The 18514-nt window shown below is 36.5% G+C and overlaps 1 protein-coding gene across 1 annotated transcript; it reads left to right on the plus strand.

Annotated features, from left to right (window-relative positions):
* Positions 1-468: 468 nt before the first annotated feature.
* Positions 469-16260, plus strand: GCLM (glutamate-cysteine ligase modifier subunit). Its single transcript, XM_081226541.1, has 7 exons — positions 469-1038; positions 4372-4437; positions 5720-5804; positions 9114-9173; positions 10144-10346; positions 11415-11529; positions 15550-16260. Exons 1-7 carry the CDS (start codon positions 913-915, stop codon positions 15717-15719), a joined length of 825 nt encoding a protein of 274 aa, XP_081082667.1. The 5' UTR covers positions 469-912; the 3' UTR covers positions 15720-16260.
* The last annotated feature ends 2254 nt before the right edge of the window (positions 16261-18514 follow it).

Consider the following 18514-nt stretch of genomic DNA (forward strand, 5'->3'; position numbering starts at 1 on the left):
GTTGGGTCTTCATTGCTGCGCGCGGCCTTTCTCTAGTTGTGGTGAGCAGGGTCTACTACTTCGTTGCGGAGCACGGGCTCTAGGCGCGCGGGCTTCAGTAGTTGTGGTTCGGGGGCTCTAGAACGCAGACTCAGTGGCTGTGGCGCCCTGCTTAGTGGCTCCACGGTATGTGGCATGTGGCATCTTCCCTGAACAGGGATCGAACCCGTGGATTCTTACATTGGCAAGCGGATTCTTAACCACTGCGCCACCAAGGAAGCCCCTAATTTCTCTTTTTAAAGAGATGTCTAGGGGTATAACCAGCGTGACTGCCGGTCGGCTGGGAGGTGAGACCTCAAGCGCAGTCTGAGGTATTAGGTGAAGGTGGCGCGCCGCCCTCTGACCGACAGGGGGAGCCCTGCCAAGCGCCGGGCCCCAGGCCGCCGGCCCCGCCCCGCCCCGCGCGCCCCCAGCTCTCTGCTCTCTCTCCGCACTGCGCCAGCCCTCCGCCTGGCGCCACGCCGGCCGCAGGCCGAGGGCTAATCACCCGCGGGCCGGCGCCCCCGCAGCCTGGTGGGTGCGCCCCGCCCGCCCTGCCGCGGGACGGGTAACAGTTACGAAGCACTTTCTCCGCCGCGATTTCTGCTTAGTCATTGTCTTCCAGGAAACGACTCTTCAGCTGGGAGTCAACTCTCCCGCGGCGGCCGCAGTAGCAGGAGCCGCAGCCACCAGCGCGTCCTTCCCGGGCCGCCGCTCCGCCGCCGCCCTGCCGCCTCCCGGCCTCCCTCGGGCCCGAGCGCAGGCCGGGGTCCCGCCGCGCGGGGCGAACAGCCTCGCGCTCTGCTCTCCGGCCTCGGGCGCCGCGTCCTACGGGGGGCCTCCTTCCCCGCCTGCTGCCCCGTCGCCGCCGGGCCAGGTCCGTCGGCTGCTTCCATGGGCACCGACAGCCGCGCGGCCGGGGCGCTCCTGGCGCGGGCCAGCACCCTGCACCTGCAGACGGGGAACCTGCTGAACTGGGGCCGCCTGCGGAAGAAGTGCCCGTCCACGCACAGCGAGGAGGTGAGGGTGGCGTGCGTGCCGGCGGAGGCGCAGGGCTCCCGGGCTAGGCCGCGCGGGCCGGACCGGGCGGCTCCGAGAGGCGGGGAGGCGCCGGGAGGTGAGGCCGGGTGGTCGGGCTCCGGGCGCGCAGTGGTCGCGGAAGAGGCGCGCACCTGGGCTCCGCCCGCCGGAGGAGGCTGGGTCGGCTGTCGGCGCGATGTGGCATCCGAACCTACTGTTGGGGGCACAGCGTCTTTAAAAATTCGGCAGGTGCATCTTCACACCCAGTGCCGCCTCTGTCAGTGCTCTTGATTGTAACTTTAGTAGGAATCAGAATCCATACCATATTCTGTGTCCAGGATGCAGCTCAGTTTGTCTCTCTTGTTTTTTTTAAACCACCCTCACTTGTGCTATTCTCTCCCAAAGATAAATACTTCTGTGTTTTATACTAGACCTTTAATTTCTCCAGGGCTGATGGTTCAATACAGCATTTTGCACGTAAATAATATTGGGTGAAATTTTCTCTTATCTCACTCAACACATGCTAAAGTAGCCGTTTTCAGTTTGACTGCCAACCCAGTAAAAAAAAAAAAAAAATGCATTTTGCCTTGGCAGTCCAATTCATGGTTTACACACACACACACACAAACACACGAGTTTCATGAAAAGATTTTAACCCTTACTATATACTGTGTATTCTGATTTTTTCTCTTACTTTAATTTTTACAAACTTGATTTCTTAATGCAGTGATGAGTCACACACCACAGTTTAAGAAACATCGTTCAAAAGATGAATTGTGATTTGTGTGTATTACTTTGGGTGCTGCGTAAGAGGGACCCAAAACTAAAGAGACTTTAAAACGTTTGAGAAAACTTGAAGATTTGATAGCATATGTAGAGAAAACATGACAGCTTGATTATAGTAGAGAAGCATGTTTTGTTTCTATGGAAAGAAGAGCTTTGTAGCAACCAGAGCTCTAAATTGGGATACACTACTTGAAACAGTTTAACCTCATTGAATAAAGAAACTGAATAAATCACTCATTACTGAGAAAATTTGCACATTGGGTAGAGAGAGATCATTAAATTTCCTAAAAGGTCTTTTCTAGTCTACTGTTTGGTTTTTGTTTTTGTTTTTAATTATTCTATGATCTCTGCCCAGATTTTTTGTTCCACTAGAATTTTATGAAATCAAATCTTGTTTTTAAAATGGGCCATTATAGGACGATTTTGACCAGTTATTTGTTGTTAGGGTATTTGATCATGTAGCATTTTTTAAACTCTTATACAACCCCAGATCTAATGATACACTAAATTATCATGACACTCATCTTCCATGATACTATGAGATGTGTGTATAATATGAATGAAGAGAGCAGAGAACAAAAAAGTACAAGGTTAATATTCAGTCAATATAGATAACATATAAAAGATTAAAAATTACTAGGTTTGTGATATAGTCAATGAATTTATCATAGTATTATAACATTGGGCTGTTCCATGATTTGTCCTGACAGAAGGGAGCAAACACTCTGAAAATATACTTACCTTCATGAATTGAGAAATTCATCAGAAAAGCCTTATGCAAATTAACCATCATTCCAGAGGAAAATTTCTAAAAATTCTCCCATGATTTGAGCCATAGCACCTGATAGAATTCTTAACTTCTAGTTGGTCCTGCTGCCTCAATTTTTATTAATTTTTCAAAGAATATTGACTTGTAATTCTGTCTAGAATGATTATCAACTTATTTTTATCTACTGACTTAAATTTGATTACAAGTATACCTTTCATAAAGATATAGACCCTGTAAATTGGATTCATGAGGGTTATTGTGGCTAGCACATGAATTGCTGTTGTAGACGATAAATCTTTTATTTTTGTGTGTGTGTACACGGGCCTCTCACTGTTGTGGCCCCTCACGTTGCGGAGCACAGGCTCCGGACGCGCAGGCTCAGTGGCCATGGCTCACGGGCCCAGCCGCTGCGCGGCATGTGGGATCCTCCCGGACCAGGGCACGGACCCGTGTCCCCTGCATCGGCAGGCGGACTCTCAACCACTGTGCCACCAGGGAAGCCCTAGACTATTAATCTTAAATAGGTGACTCTGAGCTCTTAAATTGATAAACCAGTTGTCCATTGTAATTATCTGTACTGAGATATAAGCAATAAAGTGCTTGTGTCAGTTTTTATCATAAGCAATCATAGATCAGATAGTGAGTTCAGAAGTTTAATCTCTGTTGTGGGTATTAGGAAAGTGCTTTTGCAATTCAGGGCTGTACTTCTCGTTACTCATTTATTTTTTCATTGATTGTCCACAGAATGCAAAGCACTGTGCCCTTGGTATTTATAAGGCAGTGATTTCAAACTGCTAGTGTTGGCCCATTTGTGTTATCAGTTCAGTGAGTCATGGAGAAGCGTATTTTTTTCCTAACTCATAATAGAAGCCCTCAGAGTATCTGGCATGTAGTAAGCATAAATATTGCTTTATGAATTTTTGTTGTTATATGTACGTAGGTCCTTACTCACTGTGTTAGTGTATGTCTTATTATTTTGGACCACTATTAAATAAGTTGGAAATACGCTGTCATAAGAGATAAACGATAAGTAGACACTTCAATGAATTAACAAAATACTATAATGTTAGCATAATAAAATTATTTGTTTATATAAGAAAACATTGAAGACAGATCGGAGGTCTACCTAACTGTTAGGAAATGACTTAAGGACTGACTTTATGCAAGTTGACTTCTGCAAGATACGGATATAGTGGTTTCTAGACTTTAGAGTACATTTTGATTACTTGGATGCTTGTTAAGATGAAAGTTCTGCTGCCCTTAGAAAGTGATTCAGGAGGTCTAGGATGCAGCTCAGGAATTTGAACGTTTAATAAACACCACAGGTGAGTCTAATGTAGGAATTCCTTTGGCCACACTTAGAGAATCATTTGTTTGCCTTTGAGGAATATAGCATAGTGGTTAATGTTAATTCTAGTCAGGTTGCCTGGGCTTGAAGTTCCTCCATTTATAAACCTTATTCTTGAAAAATTTTTTTGTTTCTTTATGAATGCTTTTACATCTCAAAAGTTTACTTAAATTTTCATTAATACAAAAATACCTTTTAAATAATTAGGTTACTGCTTTAGGTCAAGAACATTTGAGAATTAAGAGTAGGATAAAAACGGGTCTAAATCAATCTTTGTTAAAGGAAGCAAAAACCTTATAGAATTAAAATTTTTGTATGGTATTTCCTACTGATATGTTCCTTTTCCTAAACAGACTAATGCAGTCTTATTGTAGAAGTACAGAAAAGTGTAGCGTATGATTAACAGTTTCAAAATGCATTTCTTTTGCAGCTTCAAGATTGTATCCGGAAGACCTTGAATGAGTGGAGTTCCCAAATTAGCACAGATTTGGTCAGGGTGAGTGAACTGTGAATGAAGAAATCATGTAATAAGCAGGAAATTAACTTCCTCAGGTTTGATAGGGAAGTCAAACAGGCAATTAGCATGAAACTTATTGTGGTTGATTTGCTGAGGTGTGAGTCTGACCCAGTAGGCTTAAGCATGAAAGAGAAAATCTGACTCTAGTCAACTCTTCAACTAGACAAGCTACTAAGAGTCCCACCACAGTTTTCTCAAAATGCGTTTTGTTCTAGTTTATATTTGGTCTAGTTGAGGAATGACTATCAAACAATTTGGGTTAGTAGATTGCTTTGATAGACTATAACCCAAAATATAGCCACTAAAAATAATTTTTTAAACATCAGTTTCTTATGAAACAGTAAAGAACTGTGTTTCATTGAATGTCAGTATATGGCCATTATCATAAATGTTAATATACAAAACACCTGTCTGTAAACCACTCTTCGGAATCCAACTTAGCCAAAGGCTTGTAACAGATTACATAGACAACTTAAAAAGTATGGAAGAGGACATATGCTGAAAATAATTGTTTCCTTGAGCATACTGCAAGTTTGTAACTGTGGCTGCTAGGCAGACATTAATTAATGTCTTCTATCTGTCTCTGTTTTTCTGAAGTGACCATTCATTCTGTGCATGACTTGTAAACAGGTAATATGTGCCAGGCATTGTAATATGCTCAAGAATCATGGGAAAATCCTCACCGTTTACTTTGTTTTAATCTTGTAAATGTGAGTTAGTGTGTTTCTGATTTATGTGTACTAATAGTTTATCATTTCACTCATTAACTACTCATTTTTATGCATTGGAATCGCCTTTACTTTCTTTCCATTGCATTCAGAAAAAAATACATTTTGGCTTAAAATGTTTGTGATTGATATATAGGAAGTGTTTTAACATGTCAGTATCCAGAAGGAAAATATTATTTACTTTTCATTGGTTTCTTTTCTGAGTAAAAGCGCTTACTGTGTTAGTGGTTCTAACTCCTCACATACTGCCCAATCTGCTTGTTTGTTTATTCGTTTGTTTTTGATCAGACATCCCTCTGAGTATCTCATCAAAATGAGACACTTTTTCCCAGAAAATGGACACACACACACACAGCACTTTAACTTTTTTCAGGGCTTTACAAATGTTATGAAGCCCATCTAGGCCTCAGGTAAAGAACTCTATTGTTTTATGGGTTCTCTGCTTCTAAAGAGTGTTATGGACAGTAGAAAATATATAGCTAATCAGAAACATTAATTTTATATTTATTGTAAATATAATGTGTTTCTTATAGGAGTTTCCAGATGTCTTGGAATGTACTGTATCTCATGCAGTAGAAAAGATAAATCCCGATGAAAGAGAAGAAATGAAAGTTTCTGGTAAAGTCTAGCCTTTACAGTTCATTTTGTTATACAGTGGATGACAGTGAGGTTTTGTCAGGCATGGGACTAAACCTTTCCTTACTTCTGGTAATGAGTAACTCAATCACTAAGTGTGGGAAATATAGAGATTTTTTATAACATAATTTTAAAGTCAGCTTTAAAAAGGGAGTTATAGGAGGTCACTATTGGCTACTTCAATGGAGTCAGAATAGAACTTCACCTCTTCATGATGTTCTCATTAATTTATTTGTAGGACATCAGAGCAGTAGGAAGAGTAAGGTGTAGGAAATGGAAAGAATAAAGGGAAGACTTAAGAGCATTGCCCACCTAAAGCCAGCATAAGCCCTCCCTTCCTGGTGTGATACTGCTGAGCAATGGCTGAGGTTGCCTGGGAGCAGAGAAAGAAGTCTTGGCAACGAGTTGCATGAAGAGAAATCAAATACATACTCTATCCATTCAACAAAGGTGAAATGACTCCTACTTTCCAGAGATAGTGCTAAGCTCAAGGAATTAAGATGTTCTTGTCCTCAGCCTATAGTCAGCGTAACATAGTCATTAAATGCTTGAGCTTAACTAAACTGAAATTCCTGGATGTGTGGATTACTGACTGATATAATCTGGGGCTAACAAATGATTTAACCTCTCTGAGCTCAGTTTCCTCATCTATAAAATGGGGATACACCTGTTTCACAGGCTTCTATGTAAGTTAGATGAAATAACAAAAGAAGCACTTAGCATGGTGCTTGGCAAAAGTAAGTGCCAGGTAGCTGTTATTTATTACCATTTGTGGTTGTGTTGTGGTTGTTGTTATTTTATTATTACTCTTATTAGCATGAACAGGTAAGATGAGATAGGGCATTGTCTTTTGACTCTAATAATAATAACTACCATTTGTTGAATCTTGCTTTATACCAGGCACTGTACTTGACACTTTTATGGTTATATTTCTTCATATAATTTTCAAAACAATTCTGCAGGGTAGGTTTATTATCCCCATTGCACAAGTGACATTAAATAACTTGAAAGTTGGGCTTCCCTGGTGGCGCAGTGGTTGAGAGTCCGCCTGCTGATGCAGGGGACATGGGTTCGTGCCCCGGTCCGGGAAGATCCCACGTGCCATGGAGTGGCTGGGCCCGTGAGCCATGGCCGCTGGGCCTGCGCGTCTGGAGCCTGTGCTCCGCAACCGGAGAGGCCACAACAGTGAGAGGCCCGCATACCACACACACAAAAAAAAGGAAAGTTATTATACAGCAAGTAAGTGGTTGAACCAGGAATCCATCCAGGTATGCCTGACTACAAAACCCATTTCTTTCTGTTAATTTCACATTATTATTTGTGTTGGAAAGGACATCAGAGCAACATTTCTCTGTGGTTGATTGCAGTTCATCATGGTGTAGATCCATCTTGGAGCTCTTACAAGTTGTCCTCAGTTCCTGGAAGGCTTGAGGTTTTTGATAAGTATCAAGAGCTTTCCTCTCTTCACCTACCTAAAAATGCCTCATCTTTCGGAGAGAGGAGACCATTTCAAATGGCACAAATTCATGGCCAGATGGATAGTGATGGGGAGGGTGTTCACAGAGTATAATTACAGGAGCTAAGGCTGGAGCAAAGTGGTGAAGATTGACTCTCACCTGGTAAGGAAGTTGTGATGACTTTTAAATAGAGAAGTAACATGAGGAAAGCAATGTTTTAGGAAGATTGTCTAGCAGTAGAAAGGAAGTGACAAATGTAAGAAATGTTGTACAAGGAAAATTTGTTGTATATGTTGAATGCCAGGCACTTTACATAAGGGTGTTTCATTAACCCTGTTTTCTCTCCATTCCCCTTTCTGATTCTCCTCTTTGCTTTCCTATTACTCCACCTATTTATTGAGTAAATTTAGATTTTTGAACAGTGAGTTTACATAAAGTAAATATATACATATAAAGCTGAGTTGAAATCAAGCCAAAGCCTCAATTTCATAAATATGAAAAACTACTCAACTTTCCTGGTAAGCAAAGAAATGCCAGTTAATGTGGTTATGGGCAGGTATATTTTGTACCTATCAAATTAGCAAATATATATATATATATATATTGTTTTGTTTTGTTTAATAGCATCCTATATTGTTAGGAGAGCGGCTCCTAACTTTTAGTGCTCTGGTAAACTGATACAAATCTTTTATAAAATAGGAGGTAAATAAAATAGAACATGACTCACAAAAAACAGATCATATTCTTTGACTCATAATCACATTTCTGACGGTTTGTCCTTGGGAAATGCTTCAGGCATAAAGTTGAAAAAAAAGTTAGCATAGATGTTTATTTCAGCAACAAAAAACTGGAACTAATCTAAAAGTCCAAGAAGTAGGAAATCATTCAGTAAATTATACCCTATCAAAGTTACAGAATAATGTTCACCATTAAAAATGAGTGTGTAAAATTATTCATTAAAAATACAGAGTACAGGGAATTCCCTGGCGACTCTGTGCTTTTACTGCTGAGGGTCCGGGTTCAATCCCTGGTTGGCAAACTAAGATCCGAAAGCCATGCGGCCAAAAAAAAAAAAAGAAGAAAGAAAAGAAAAATCCAGAGTACATAAAAATCTAAACAGTAATTGCTTTCGGTGATGAGACTATTGGTAGAGTTTTTGTTTGTTTGTCTGTTTTTTTCCCCTACTCCTATAGGTTTTCCTCATTTCTAGAGTGAATATATTACTGTTATGTTTTTTTTTAAAAATTAAGATAATACTGCATAGAGATGTAAAAATATTTGTTACATAAGGGTAAACCAAGTATGTGGAAGTAGAAAATATATACTCTGCTTTGCATGACCAAGAACTTGAAGGTAATGTCGTCTAAAAATGAAAATGATTGTATTCAATATTAGGAAGGTAGGATTGTGGAGTGTTTGTCTGTTTGGGGGTTTTTCTTTCAATTTTCTTCTCATTATAAGCAATTCTAATTTAGGCTTTATATAGACTTTAGTTTATTGGAGAAAATAATATGCTCCATTAATGTTTAATTCATAAAAATATACATTTTGAATAAGTTTCTATATTTATCTGCCCTGCCTTCTAATAAAGGGGAAATTAATATTTGCTTTTTTGTTTTGACAATCAGATTATTGTTGGCAACTAGCATATAATTTTAAAATTCCAGTGGAAATATACTTTTAGGTCTTAAAATGAAAACTATAAAACAATGCAACTAGGAGAGGCAAAAATTCATTCAGGATTATCTGTCATCTTAGTATTTTAGCAGTATTACTAGTAGTAGTAGAATGTTACTCAAATATAGTAATCTGTTTTGTTTCCTTTGTCACCCAGCAAAACTGTTCATTGTAGGATCAAACTCTTCATCATCAACTAGAAATGCAGTTGACATGGGTAAGCAAACTTTCAACTTTATTTTCATGCGGACTTTAAATTAGTGTAGGTATATTAGTTATATCTTGTGTTCAGGTCCAGGTAAAAAAGAACATGAGCTCATCGCAATTTTATCTTTTAAAGTTCTAGCCTAATTTGTTAAGGCTTCTATAGAATCACATCAACTTATGTAAAGTCATATTTTGATATATAAAAGGAATGTAAAAGATGTAACATAATTAAATGTTAACTATACGTTTAGAGATAGAAATTCTCCTTAATCGTATTCTTAACTCTTTTAGTACTACAGGTGAAATATCAAAAGAATAACAACAACAGAAACAAGCATTTTTATCTATTTTCAGCACTTGGTTAGGTTACTATGGCATTATAGTTATTCAGTGTTTTATATTTTAAAATATTCTTCCAGTATTTATATACATTGAACAGTTAACTAAATAGCTCTTTAATATAACTGTGGAGTGAACAATAATCATTAAAAATAAACTCTTAAAATTATTTTTATAAAAATTAAGAGATTATCTACATCTGTAAACATAGATTAATATATAGGTTAAGACCATAAATTCAGTCTCTCAGAGTCTCAAGCTTATTCTTTGCTATGCCTACCAATTATAGACTATTAGGTCAGAAGCTACCAAAAAGTCCTGGGGCCTAGGAAACAAGGAGGCCTGTTCCTCAGAAAGAGGAACCTGTAGTAGTTGTGAGTTTCCCCAGGAATGAGGCAGGTCAAAGAAACCCACATGTCTGCCACATAGACCAAGTAGATGAATGGGCACTTTATACTTTTTAAAAGATGGAAATGTTCTAAATGACAGGTAAATTATGAAACCTAATGAAATAATCTGTTATGTAGAATACTAGTGAACTATATGGACAGAATTTAGTGGGGTACTTAAAGGACATTAGAAGCAACTTGTTTTTATTATGTAACAAACATTTATCCTCTTTGTGTTTTCCTTCACATCAGCCTGTTCAGTCCTTGGAGTTGCACAGCTGGATTCTGTGATCATAGCTTCACCTCCTATTGAAGATGGAATTAATCTTTCCTTGGAGCATTTGCAGCCCTACTGGGAAGAATTACAAAACTTAGTCCACAGCAAAAAGATTGTTGCTATAGGTACCTCTGATCTGGACAAAACCCAGTTGGAACAGCTGTATCAGTGGGCACAGGTAAAAGATGTCTAGATCACGAGCAGTCCAGGAGGAGCCTGTCTTTCACAGTCTTTGCTGCATCCCATTAAACATCATGCACATAGTGGACACCACTGTGGGGTGACTGTTCCAAATATGGGAGTTTTGGAGCAGGCTTTGACAATAACACTAGAAAGTGTGTGTTGAAGCATTCATAGCCAAATGAATTAAGGCTCTTTCCTTCAGTTTTAATTATGTGATAAAAATACTATGTTTTCCTTTAGGTTTTATTAGTCCATGGTTTTAATTTCCTAAGTGAGAGAATATCATATATAACAAATATTTTGCTCCGTTACTTAAAGATATATAAGACCTTCTGTTCACAGAACTTGATGTGGAGTAGGAGTCATAAATCAATCACTGCCACCTTCTAGCCTAATAACCTATAAAATGATTAGGGAAGTTGCTTACAAGTAGTTTACTCTCTGTATTTTTCTTTATTCCTTTTCATTTATCCCCAGCCTTTTCATTTTCTTATGGGCAGGAAGACCCTAGAGAAAAGTTGCCCTTTGTCCCTTTGGCTTGGTGATAGCCAGAATGTGGCTAAGATCCTGTTGGAGAGACTTAGATGATCTGAAATGTATCTATAAATTAACTAGAGCATCTATTAGAAATTACCTGATTCTTCTCTTTTTCAAATGTCTGATTAATAACCATATTGTATACTTCAACATTAAACATACTTATCATTTGTATTTGATCCTCTATCTTTAAGACATATTTCCTTTGCAGGTGGAACCATACCACTTAGAATCATGTTAGTTTCCAAGGCAGATGTATTAGATGGCAGGTTCAAGCATGAGACTTTTTTAATAGTGTAGTAATATGTTGGCTTTTTCCCACTTGTAGAGCTATTTTTCCTTCCTCTGTTACCAATGAGTCAGAACAGCATACATTAATAAATATATACATGTAAAAGTATTTTATAAACTTTAAGTACTGTAGAATGTGATATTTCATATGTTCTAAAATTGAATCCTTTTATTACTTTCTACTTTTTGTAGTACTTAATTTAGTGGAGATGTCATTTTTTTTTTCCACTTCTAGGTAAAACCAAATAGTAACCAAGTTAATCTTGCCTCCTGCTGTGTGATGCCACCCGATTTGACTGCTTTTGCTAAACAGTTTGACATACAGCTCTTGACTCATAATGATCCAAAAGGTAAGACTGAGATTTTTATTTATAGAGATTGATCATGAGCTTTTATCTTAAAAGAAGCTACTTGTCAAAATTTAATTTTTAATTGTGTACAGTGATAAAGGTACAATGCTGTCACCTAGAGCTATTCTTAATAGTTAGTTCAAAACATATATGCCTTTATTTTAGTTTCAGAAAGCTTTAATTTTGTCTTTGTACCAATGGGAAAAGAAGTGAAGGGGTCATTTCCTGAACATCCAGTCTGCTGAGGTTTATAAATATAAAGCTACACAGAAAAGATCTTGTAAGATATTCTAAATAGTGTTACATATAATATTGTCTAGTGTAGCAAAGATTGCACCAAAGGGCCACTTAATTAAAAGATAAATATCTGGAAAAAGAAGCAGATAAAATTCAATTTGAAACTTAAGCATCTTAGGATAGGTATTTGATTAGGTATTTTATTAATCATTACTATCAAGACATATGCTTGATGTTAATCAGAAACATTTGATTAATGAGAATGGCTTGTCTGCCTTTTGTAGAATAATTTTTGTCAACATTTTACAAGATAACTTGGAAAGCTGGGAAGATAATATTTTACACTTTATTAGCTGTCTGCTCCATTTTCGTTTTTTTACAGTTTCTCAGGGAGCAGAGGTAAGTATACTAAGCATATTTTACTTACTAAATATACAGGCTCTATGAAACAATATTTTTGGTATAGTTAAGTGAGAGATATCTTGTGAAAGTTTTAAATTTCCATGACATTTTTGTAGAAGTTCTAGTTTAATAAAAATTGGAAGCAATTATATTTTATAGGTGATTCCTGGAGAAAAACATTCAGTTTTTACTTTCATTTCTAAAAAGATGGCATTATATAGGTGGTTTGATTCAATTTATTTTTAGGATGCTTATGGATAACCTCTTAAGACTTTATACCTTATCAGCAGTCTGCCTCAGCCTCTTTTTTTTACTGTTTTGTAGGAAGTGGAGGAGGAGTTTTGATATTCTTTCTCAAATGCTAGGCATCATGCTAAATGTCACAGAGAGATTATCTGTAATCCTTACAGCAACTGAAACTAGACACTTTATGGATGAAGAAATAGAGCCTTAGAGTTTAAGAAACTACCCAAGGTCACCCAGCTGGCATAGGGCAAAGTTTGAACTTAGATCTAGGTACTGGCTGAATTTGGAGCCTTTTCCCCACCATACTGTACTGTCTCTCTGACTTAAAACATTAGTATTGTAGTAATTCAGACTGAAACTGTACTTTCTTATCAGTTTCCATTTAAATCGTACCAGAATAGGACATAGGGACTTTTCCCCTCCAGCAGAGCTTTCACACATGAGTAATTAGATTCATTTTCTTTAAAAAGGTCATTTTAGTGAAAATCTAACAAAGAATTGCTGTGCTGATTTGTTCTAAAATACAAACCATTGAAATTTTAACTTTCTATACGTTGGCAAATAATACATCATTTTTCTGTTTACTCCTGGGGACTCTTCCAACTGTAATTGTTACCAACAGCTGATGGGTGGTCCTGTACCCCCTTCCACCTCCACCTGAAAAACACTCTATCCTTTTTCCAGTAGGAAAGGAAATAGGAAAGGACTAAGGTGTCTAGTACTTTATTTCCACATTATCTAAATGTGGACATGTGGATTATGTGCTAATACATCATTGTTATGGAAAAATATATTGCACATATATATGAAAAGAGAGATTTAATCATTTGGGGGGAAGAATGTTTTTGTTTTACTGGCGTAATTTGACATTTGGATGTCTTTTTAATTTTAATTCTAAACCCTTTAATTAGAATTTATAGTCTGATCCTGCATATACTATAGACGATCTTCAGACAGTTTGATCTGTAATGAAGCAATTCTTTTAAAAGTTTTGTCATGTTTACTGATTCTAAAGAGTTAACATAGTTGAATTAAAAGTATGTAGCTAATGAATAGCATAGTTCTCTGACTTTGTGTCAGATTTATTTTTTAAGCGATCAAGTTGTAAAACATTTAACTCTGCTTGTCATCTAAAATAGAATCTTGTTTATAAGTCACCTAAAGGCCTTCCTCTGTTCTAAAATTACCCTTTTTCTTCAGAAAGGTTTATTTTCCATTATTCTTTGTCCTAGAAGTTGTGGTAATAGTTTAACTACAGTCAGGGTAAAATTGTGAAGTAGGTGATTCTGACTTTGGAACTTTCCCGTTTTTATTTGCCTTCCTCCTCTCACCATTCCCATTAAATCTGATCTCTGTTATTCCGCATTCCCTCAGGGTTAGACAATCTGGTAAACAAATCCACGTTAATGTTACTTTTCCAAGAGCTATTTGCATTTCATTTATTAAAACTACCATTTACTAGCTGTGTGACCTTGGGCAAGTTATCTAATCTCTCTGTCAGTTTCCCCCTGTGAAGGGAAATAATATTACCTATCTCTTGGGTTAACATGTGGATTAAAAGAGTTAATAAAGTACTCTGAAAAGTGGCTGGCACATGACAGTAGCTAATATTTACTGAGAGTTTACTATTGATGTTATTCAGATATCACGGCAGTTCATTTTAGGGCATGTTCTTTGGCATTCCCAAATCATATTGTATAGATGGTCACCTAATCCTTATCTATAGGGTTGGTTCTGACCCCAGTGGAATCTTTCCATATTGACTGATTCATTCAAAAGACATTTGAGCACCTACTATGTGCCAGGCATTGTTCTAAGTACTAGAAATATAGCACCAAGTCAAAAATCTCAACCCTCATGGAAATTATATTCTGATGGGATGAGACACAAATTAAGATGAATGTTGAATGTGATAAATGGTGGTGTATGCTATGGAGAAAAGTTGGCTGAGGGAGGAAAGAGTGCCCAGGTTAGGGGTTGTTGTTTTATATAGGATGGTTGGGGAGGCCTCTCTGCTAGGGTACATTAATCAGAGACCTGCAAGAAGGGAGAGAGCCATGTGTGTATCTGGAAGAAGAGTGCTCAGGGAAGAGGGAGTGGCTGATTCAAAGACCCCAAGGTGGGAATATGTTTGAGGATTTCAGGATACAGCTGTGAGGCCAGTGTGGCTGGAGAAGAGGAAGTGAGGAGGGGAGTGGCAGATCAGAGTAATGGTAGAGGGCTTAGGTATAAATATGGAATTAGAAAATAATAATTTCATCAAGGAGATGCTGATTAAAAGATAACCACTGGGAAAGATGTTTTAAATGATGGCTGGTGCTAGTGAGGATATGGTAAGATGGGCACTCCAATATTATCTATTAAGTGTAAAGTACAGTCTTTGTGGAAAGCAGCTGGCAATATACTATGTATCAAGCCTTCAGAAAATGTACTTTGACCTTGTCGTTCCATAGCCAGGCATGCATTTTAAGGATGTTCATTAAGTATTAGTTTTATTACCAAAATATTAGGAAAAACCCTAATTTTTTGACCAACAATAAGAAAATGTATAAATTATATCTATAAAATATAATATTGGGAGAATTATTAAAAATGCTTTCACAGAATATTTAATTTCATGGGAAAATATCCATAATATAAGTGAAAAAAATAAGCAAATTAAGCTATAACTACAGTATGATTTCTAGTTTTTAAGATATGGCTAGATACATACATATATACATAAATATATACAGAAAAATAGTTGGATGGAAATACATGGCAATGGAAATGGTCCATCTTTGGTTGATAGGATTATGGGTAACTTTTTCTCCTTCTTTGTACTTTCCTGTATTGTCCCTGGCTGTACATTAGAATCACCTAGAGATCTTCAAAAAATACCAATATCCAGGCTCCACTCACCAGAAATTATGAATTAAACTGGCTGGGTTACAAGTATAGATACTTTCTAAAGAACTGTCTGGGTCTTTCTGATATTCTGGTTCAGATTCATAGCACACATTAAGGATAAATATAATTTATATTCAGTTTTGAGGTGTTTCTTTTGTTGTATTTAAATGCTTACCTACATAGTAAAGTGCTTTTGTTTTCAAGTTTAACAGTTTGGGTTTTTGTTTGTTGTTTGTTTGTTTTAAGAACTGCTTTCTGAAGCAAGTTTCCAAGAAGCACTTCAGGAAAGCATCCCTGACATTCAAGCACATGAGTGGGTGCCACTGTGGCTACTGCGATATTCAGTCATTGTTAAAAGTAGAGGAATTATCAAATCAAAAGGCTACATCTTACAAGCTAAAAGAAGGGGTTTTTAACTACGATTTAGGATCATAGCCTACTGACCTGTATTTTCCTTGAATATAAGATAAAATTGAGATGTATAAAAATCTAATTACTGCCTGTAAATGTGTCATTGAGGCAGATATTCTTTAGTTATATTTTACAATATGTTATCTGTCAAGTTTGAATACTTCTCTTGCTTCCATATCAGTTCACTCACATGAACCACTATATTGTTTTCATTAAACTATTGTTTTCTAAGTGAAATTGTCTATAATGAAGATACTTGCAATATATTTTTCCTTTATTTTTATGACAGTAGAAATCAAGAAAATTTGTGGTTAGATATATTTTGGCCTAGGCATCAGGGTAATATATATACATATTTTTTATTTCTAAAAAATTCATTAATTGCTTCTTTCTGTACAGTATAACTAAGCAATTTAATTACAGTTGTTAAAACAAATACTGGAAGATATTTTTCCTGTCATTGATAAGATGATTATATCTCAGAGTAACTGGAATAGCTGGGATCTACTAGTAGTGTAAATAAAAGTCCTTTCTTCAATATGTGAATGGAAGCTTAAATTTTTTTATTTGTCCTTGCTTGCAGTTTACCTGTAATGATTTAACCTGTATTCTTGTGCCATATTTGCTCTTGCTGTTATTACAAAGACAAACCAAAGTAAATATGTAAAGGAGACTAGGAGCTTTGAAATTATTGTTTGGGGGTTTTATAAAAGCAACTGTTGTTACCTCCAGATTCTTTTAAATTCACAATCTGTCCTTAATATTTTGCTACTCATTCAAAAACATTCAATAAGTACTGAGTGCTTACCATGTGCTGGGCACTGTGGGTTCTGGAGAGAGGAGGGAGCACAGGGATTAAGAATCAGTTGAGTAAAATATGCAATATTTGTTCCCCACTAGTAACCGACTACAGGGGACTAAAAGCCAAAAAAGGGGTGAAAAAAATCTTTAATTCAGGATCATGTTGTCTATTTAGATAACTTTGAGACATGGTCTTAACTGTTTAAAATCAAAACAATATAACCCAAACTTTAAAGCTAAAAGAGACTGTAGATCATTTAGTATAATTCCTCATTAGTTTAAGAACCAGAAAATAGCAAACAAATAAGTTGTGACCTCTTTGGTATATACTATAGGTCTTTGTAATTCTATAAATTTGTATCTGTAACCCAAATAGTTTGAAAAATTCTTTTAAAATCTCTTATATCTCAATTAATACTTTTAAACCATGTATTTTAATACATGGTTTATAAAACTAAGATAATTATATATATATACACACACATACATAACATACACACACACATATATGTAACTAATGTATAAAACTAATTTTGCCCAAGTTTTTTCAACTTAGGGAAAAGATCTGTGGTTCCATATTCAAAATAAATACACTAAAAATTGATAAATAAATAAATAAGACTCTTTTCCTGTTCTAAGTAAGATTTTGTGGTTTACTAGTTGGATAATTTGATCATTAGAATTGCAATGTGAAATCAGCTGATTTACTTGCTAAAACTTTAGACTTTGAGCTTCCTAAAGCCTTATGTATAGCCTTTATATTGTATGTAATGTTATTAAATGGATATAGTTAACTTTTTAATTTGGAAATGTACAACATTTTTTCATGTAAGTCTTTAAACAAATGCTCATTTTAATTTAAGCCTATCCAGTGAATTGGCCAAGATATTTTAAGAGGGCACTTTAATATCACATTTATTATTTTTTAAAACCCTGGACTTACAAAAATGGATTGTTTGAAAGGTCATTCTGAAAATAGAAAAAAACGTATGTTGCTAATATATCCAGACTTCATCAGGAGCTTTTTGTGTGTTTTTTCCCCAACTCTTGACAAAGTAGCAAAATTATAGATTCATTTTGTGAAGGGGATCATGTGTGGCTTTTTTTAATGAATTTTTTGTTGTTTCGCTTCTATACCTTTAATTTCTGTTATTGAAAAATCTTTTCTTTAAAAAACTGATTTTTTTAAAGGCTTTATCTAAGCTGATATTCACTTCTTTTTTTGGTGAACTATCAGAATATAGTGAATGCTTTTCAAGTATTTAGGGACTTAATGTTTAAAAAGCCATAAAATAGAGTGATAATACTACCAAATAATTGCTTAAAGCTGAAAGCTAAGTTAACAATAGTGTATATAACAGGTATGTTTTCTGGGGAGATGTGTATCCAGTGACCCAAGGTATAAGTTTTTTTTCCAGTAAATATGACAAGAAGCGGCAGCTTGTTATTACATGTCCAAAATACACTGGAGCCTTACTTTAACACAATGTACTGTAACTTGGAATGTTTTCTGTGATGAGTCTGTTTTGAATTCTCGTCTTAAGAAACTGTAGTCAACAAAAGGACCAAGGTGTCTCACAAAATATGTTCACACGGTGTACATTATGAAGACCACATTGTGCCAGTATGATAATAGAGAATTAATTTAGGAATAGCCAGTGCTAGAATTTGAATCACAAATAATAGCTCATAATTTTTCCATTCATGGGAAAGATCATTTTAGACAGCTGTGTGAAATAGAAAATGAAGTTATTTTATTTTGAATGAATGATTCAGACTTCCCTACCAGAGCCAAGTAGTAACTGAAATAGGATCTTGATTTTCAGTGATAAAGATCTAAGTCTTAATTATGTTTCTTTTTAGAGCAGATTTTCTTTCTAACTTTTCCACCCAGATTCAATATTTGGGGATGTAAGCAGTTGATATATATATTGTGTGTATATATATATATAGTATATTGGCTGACAATTCATCTTTCTGCCAAATGTACATTTAGAGA

This window comes from Mesoplodon bidens (genome assembly GCF_964165515.1).
Source record: "Mesoplodon bidens genome assembly, chromosome: 2".
Lineage (NCBI taxonomy): Eukaryota > Metazoa > Chordata > Mammalia > Artiodactyla > Ziphiidae > Mesoplodon > Mesoplodon bidens.

Excerpts from the sequence above, each read along its gene's own strand:
- GCLM (XM_081226541.1), top strand. The coding sequence starts at position 913 with ATGGGCACCGACAGCCGCGCGGCCGGGGCGCTCCTGGCGCGGGCCAGC. Across the intron at positions 5,805-9,113 it reads AGAAGAAATGAAAGTTTCTG|CAAAACTGTTCATTGTAGGA; the intron begins GTAAAGTCTAGC and ends TTTGTCACCCAG. Across the intron at positions 10,347-11,414 it reads AGCTGTATCAGTGGGCACAG|GTAAAACCAAATAGTAACCA; the intron begins GTAAAAGATGTC and ends TTCCACTTCTAG.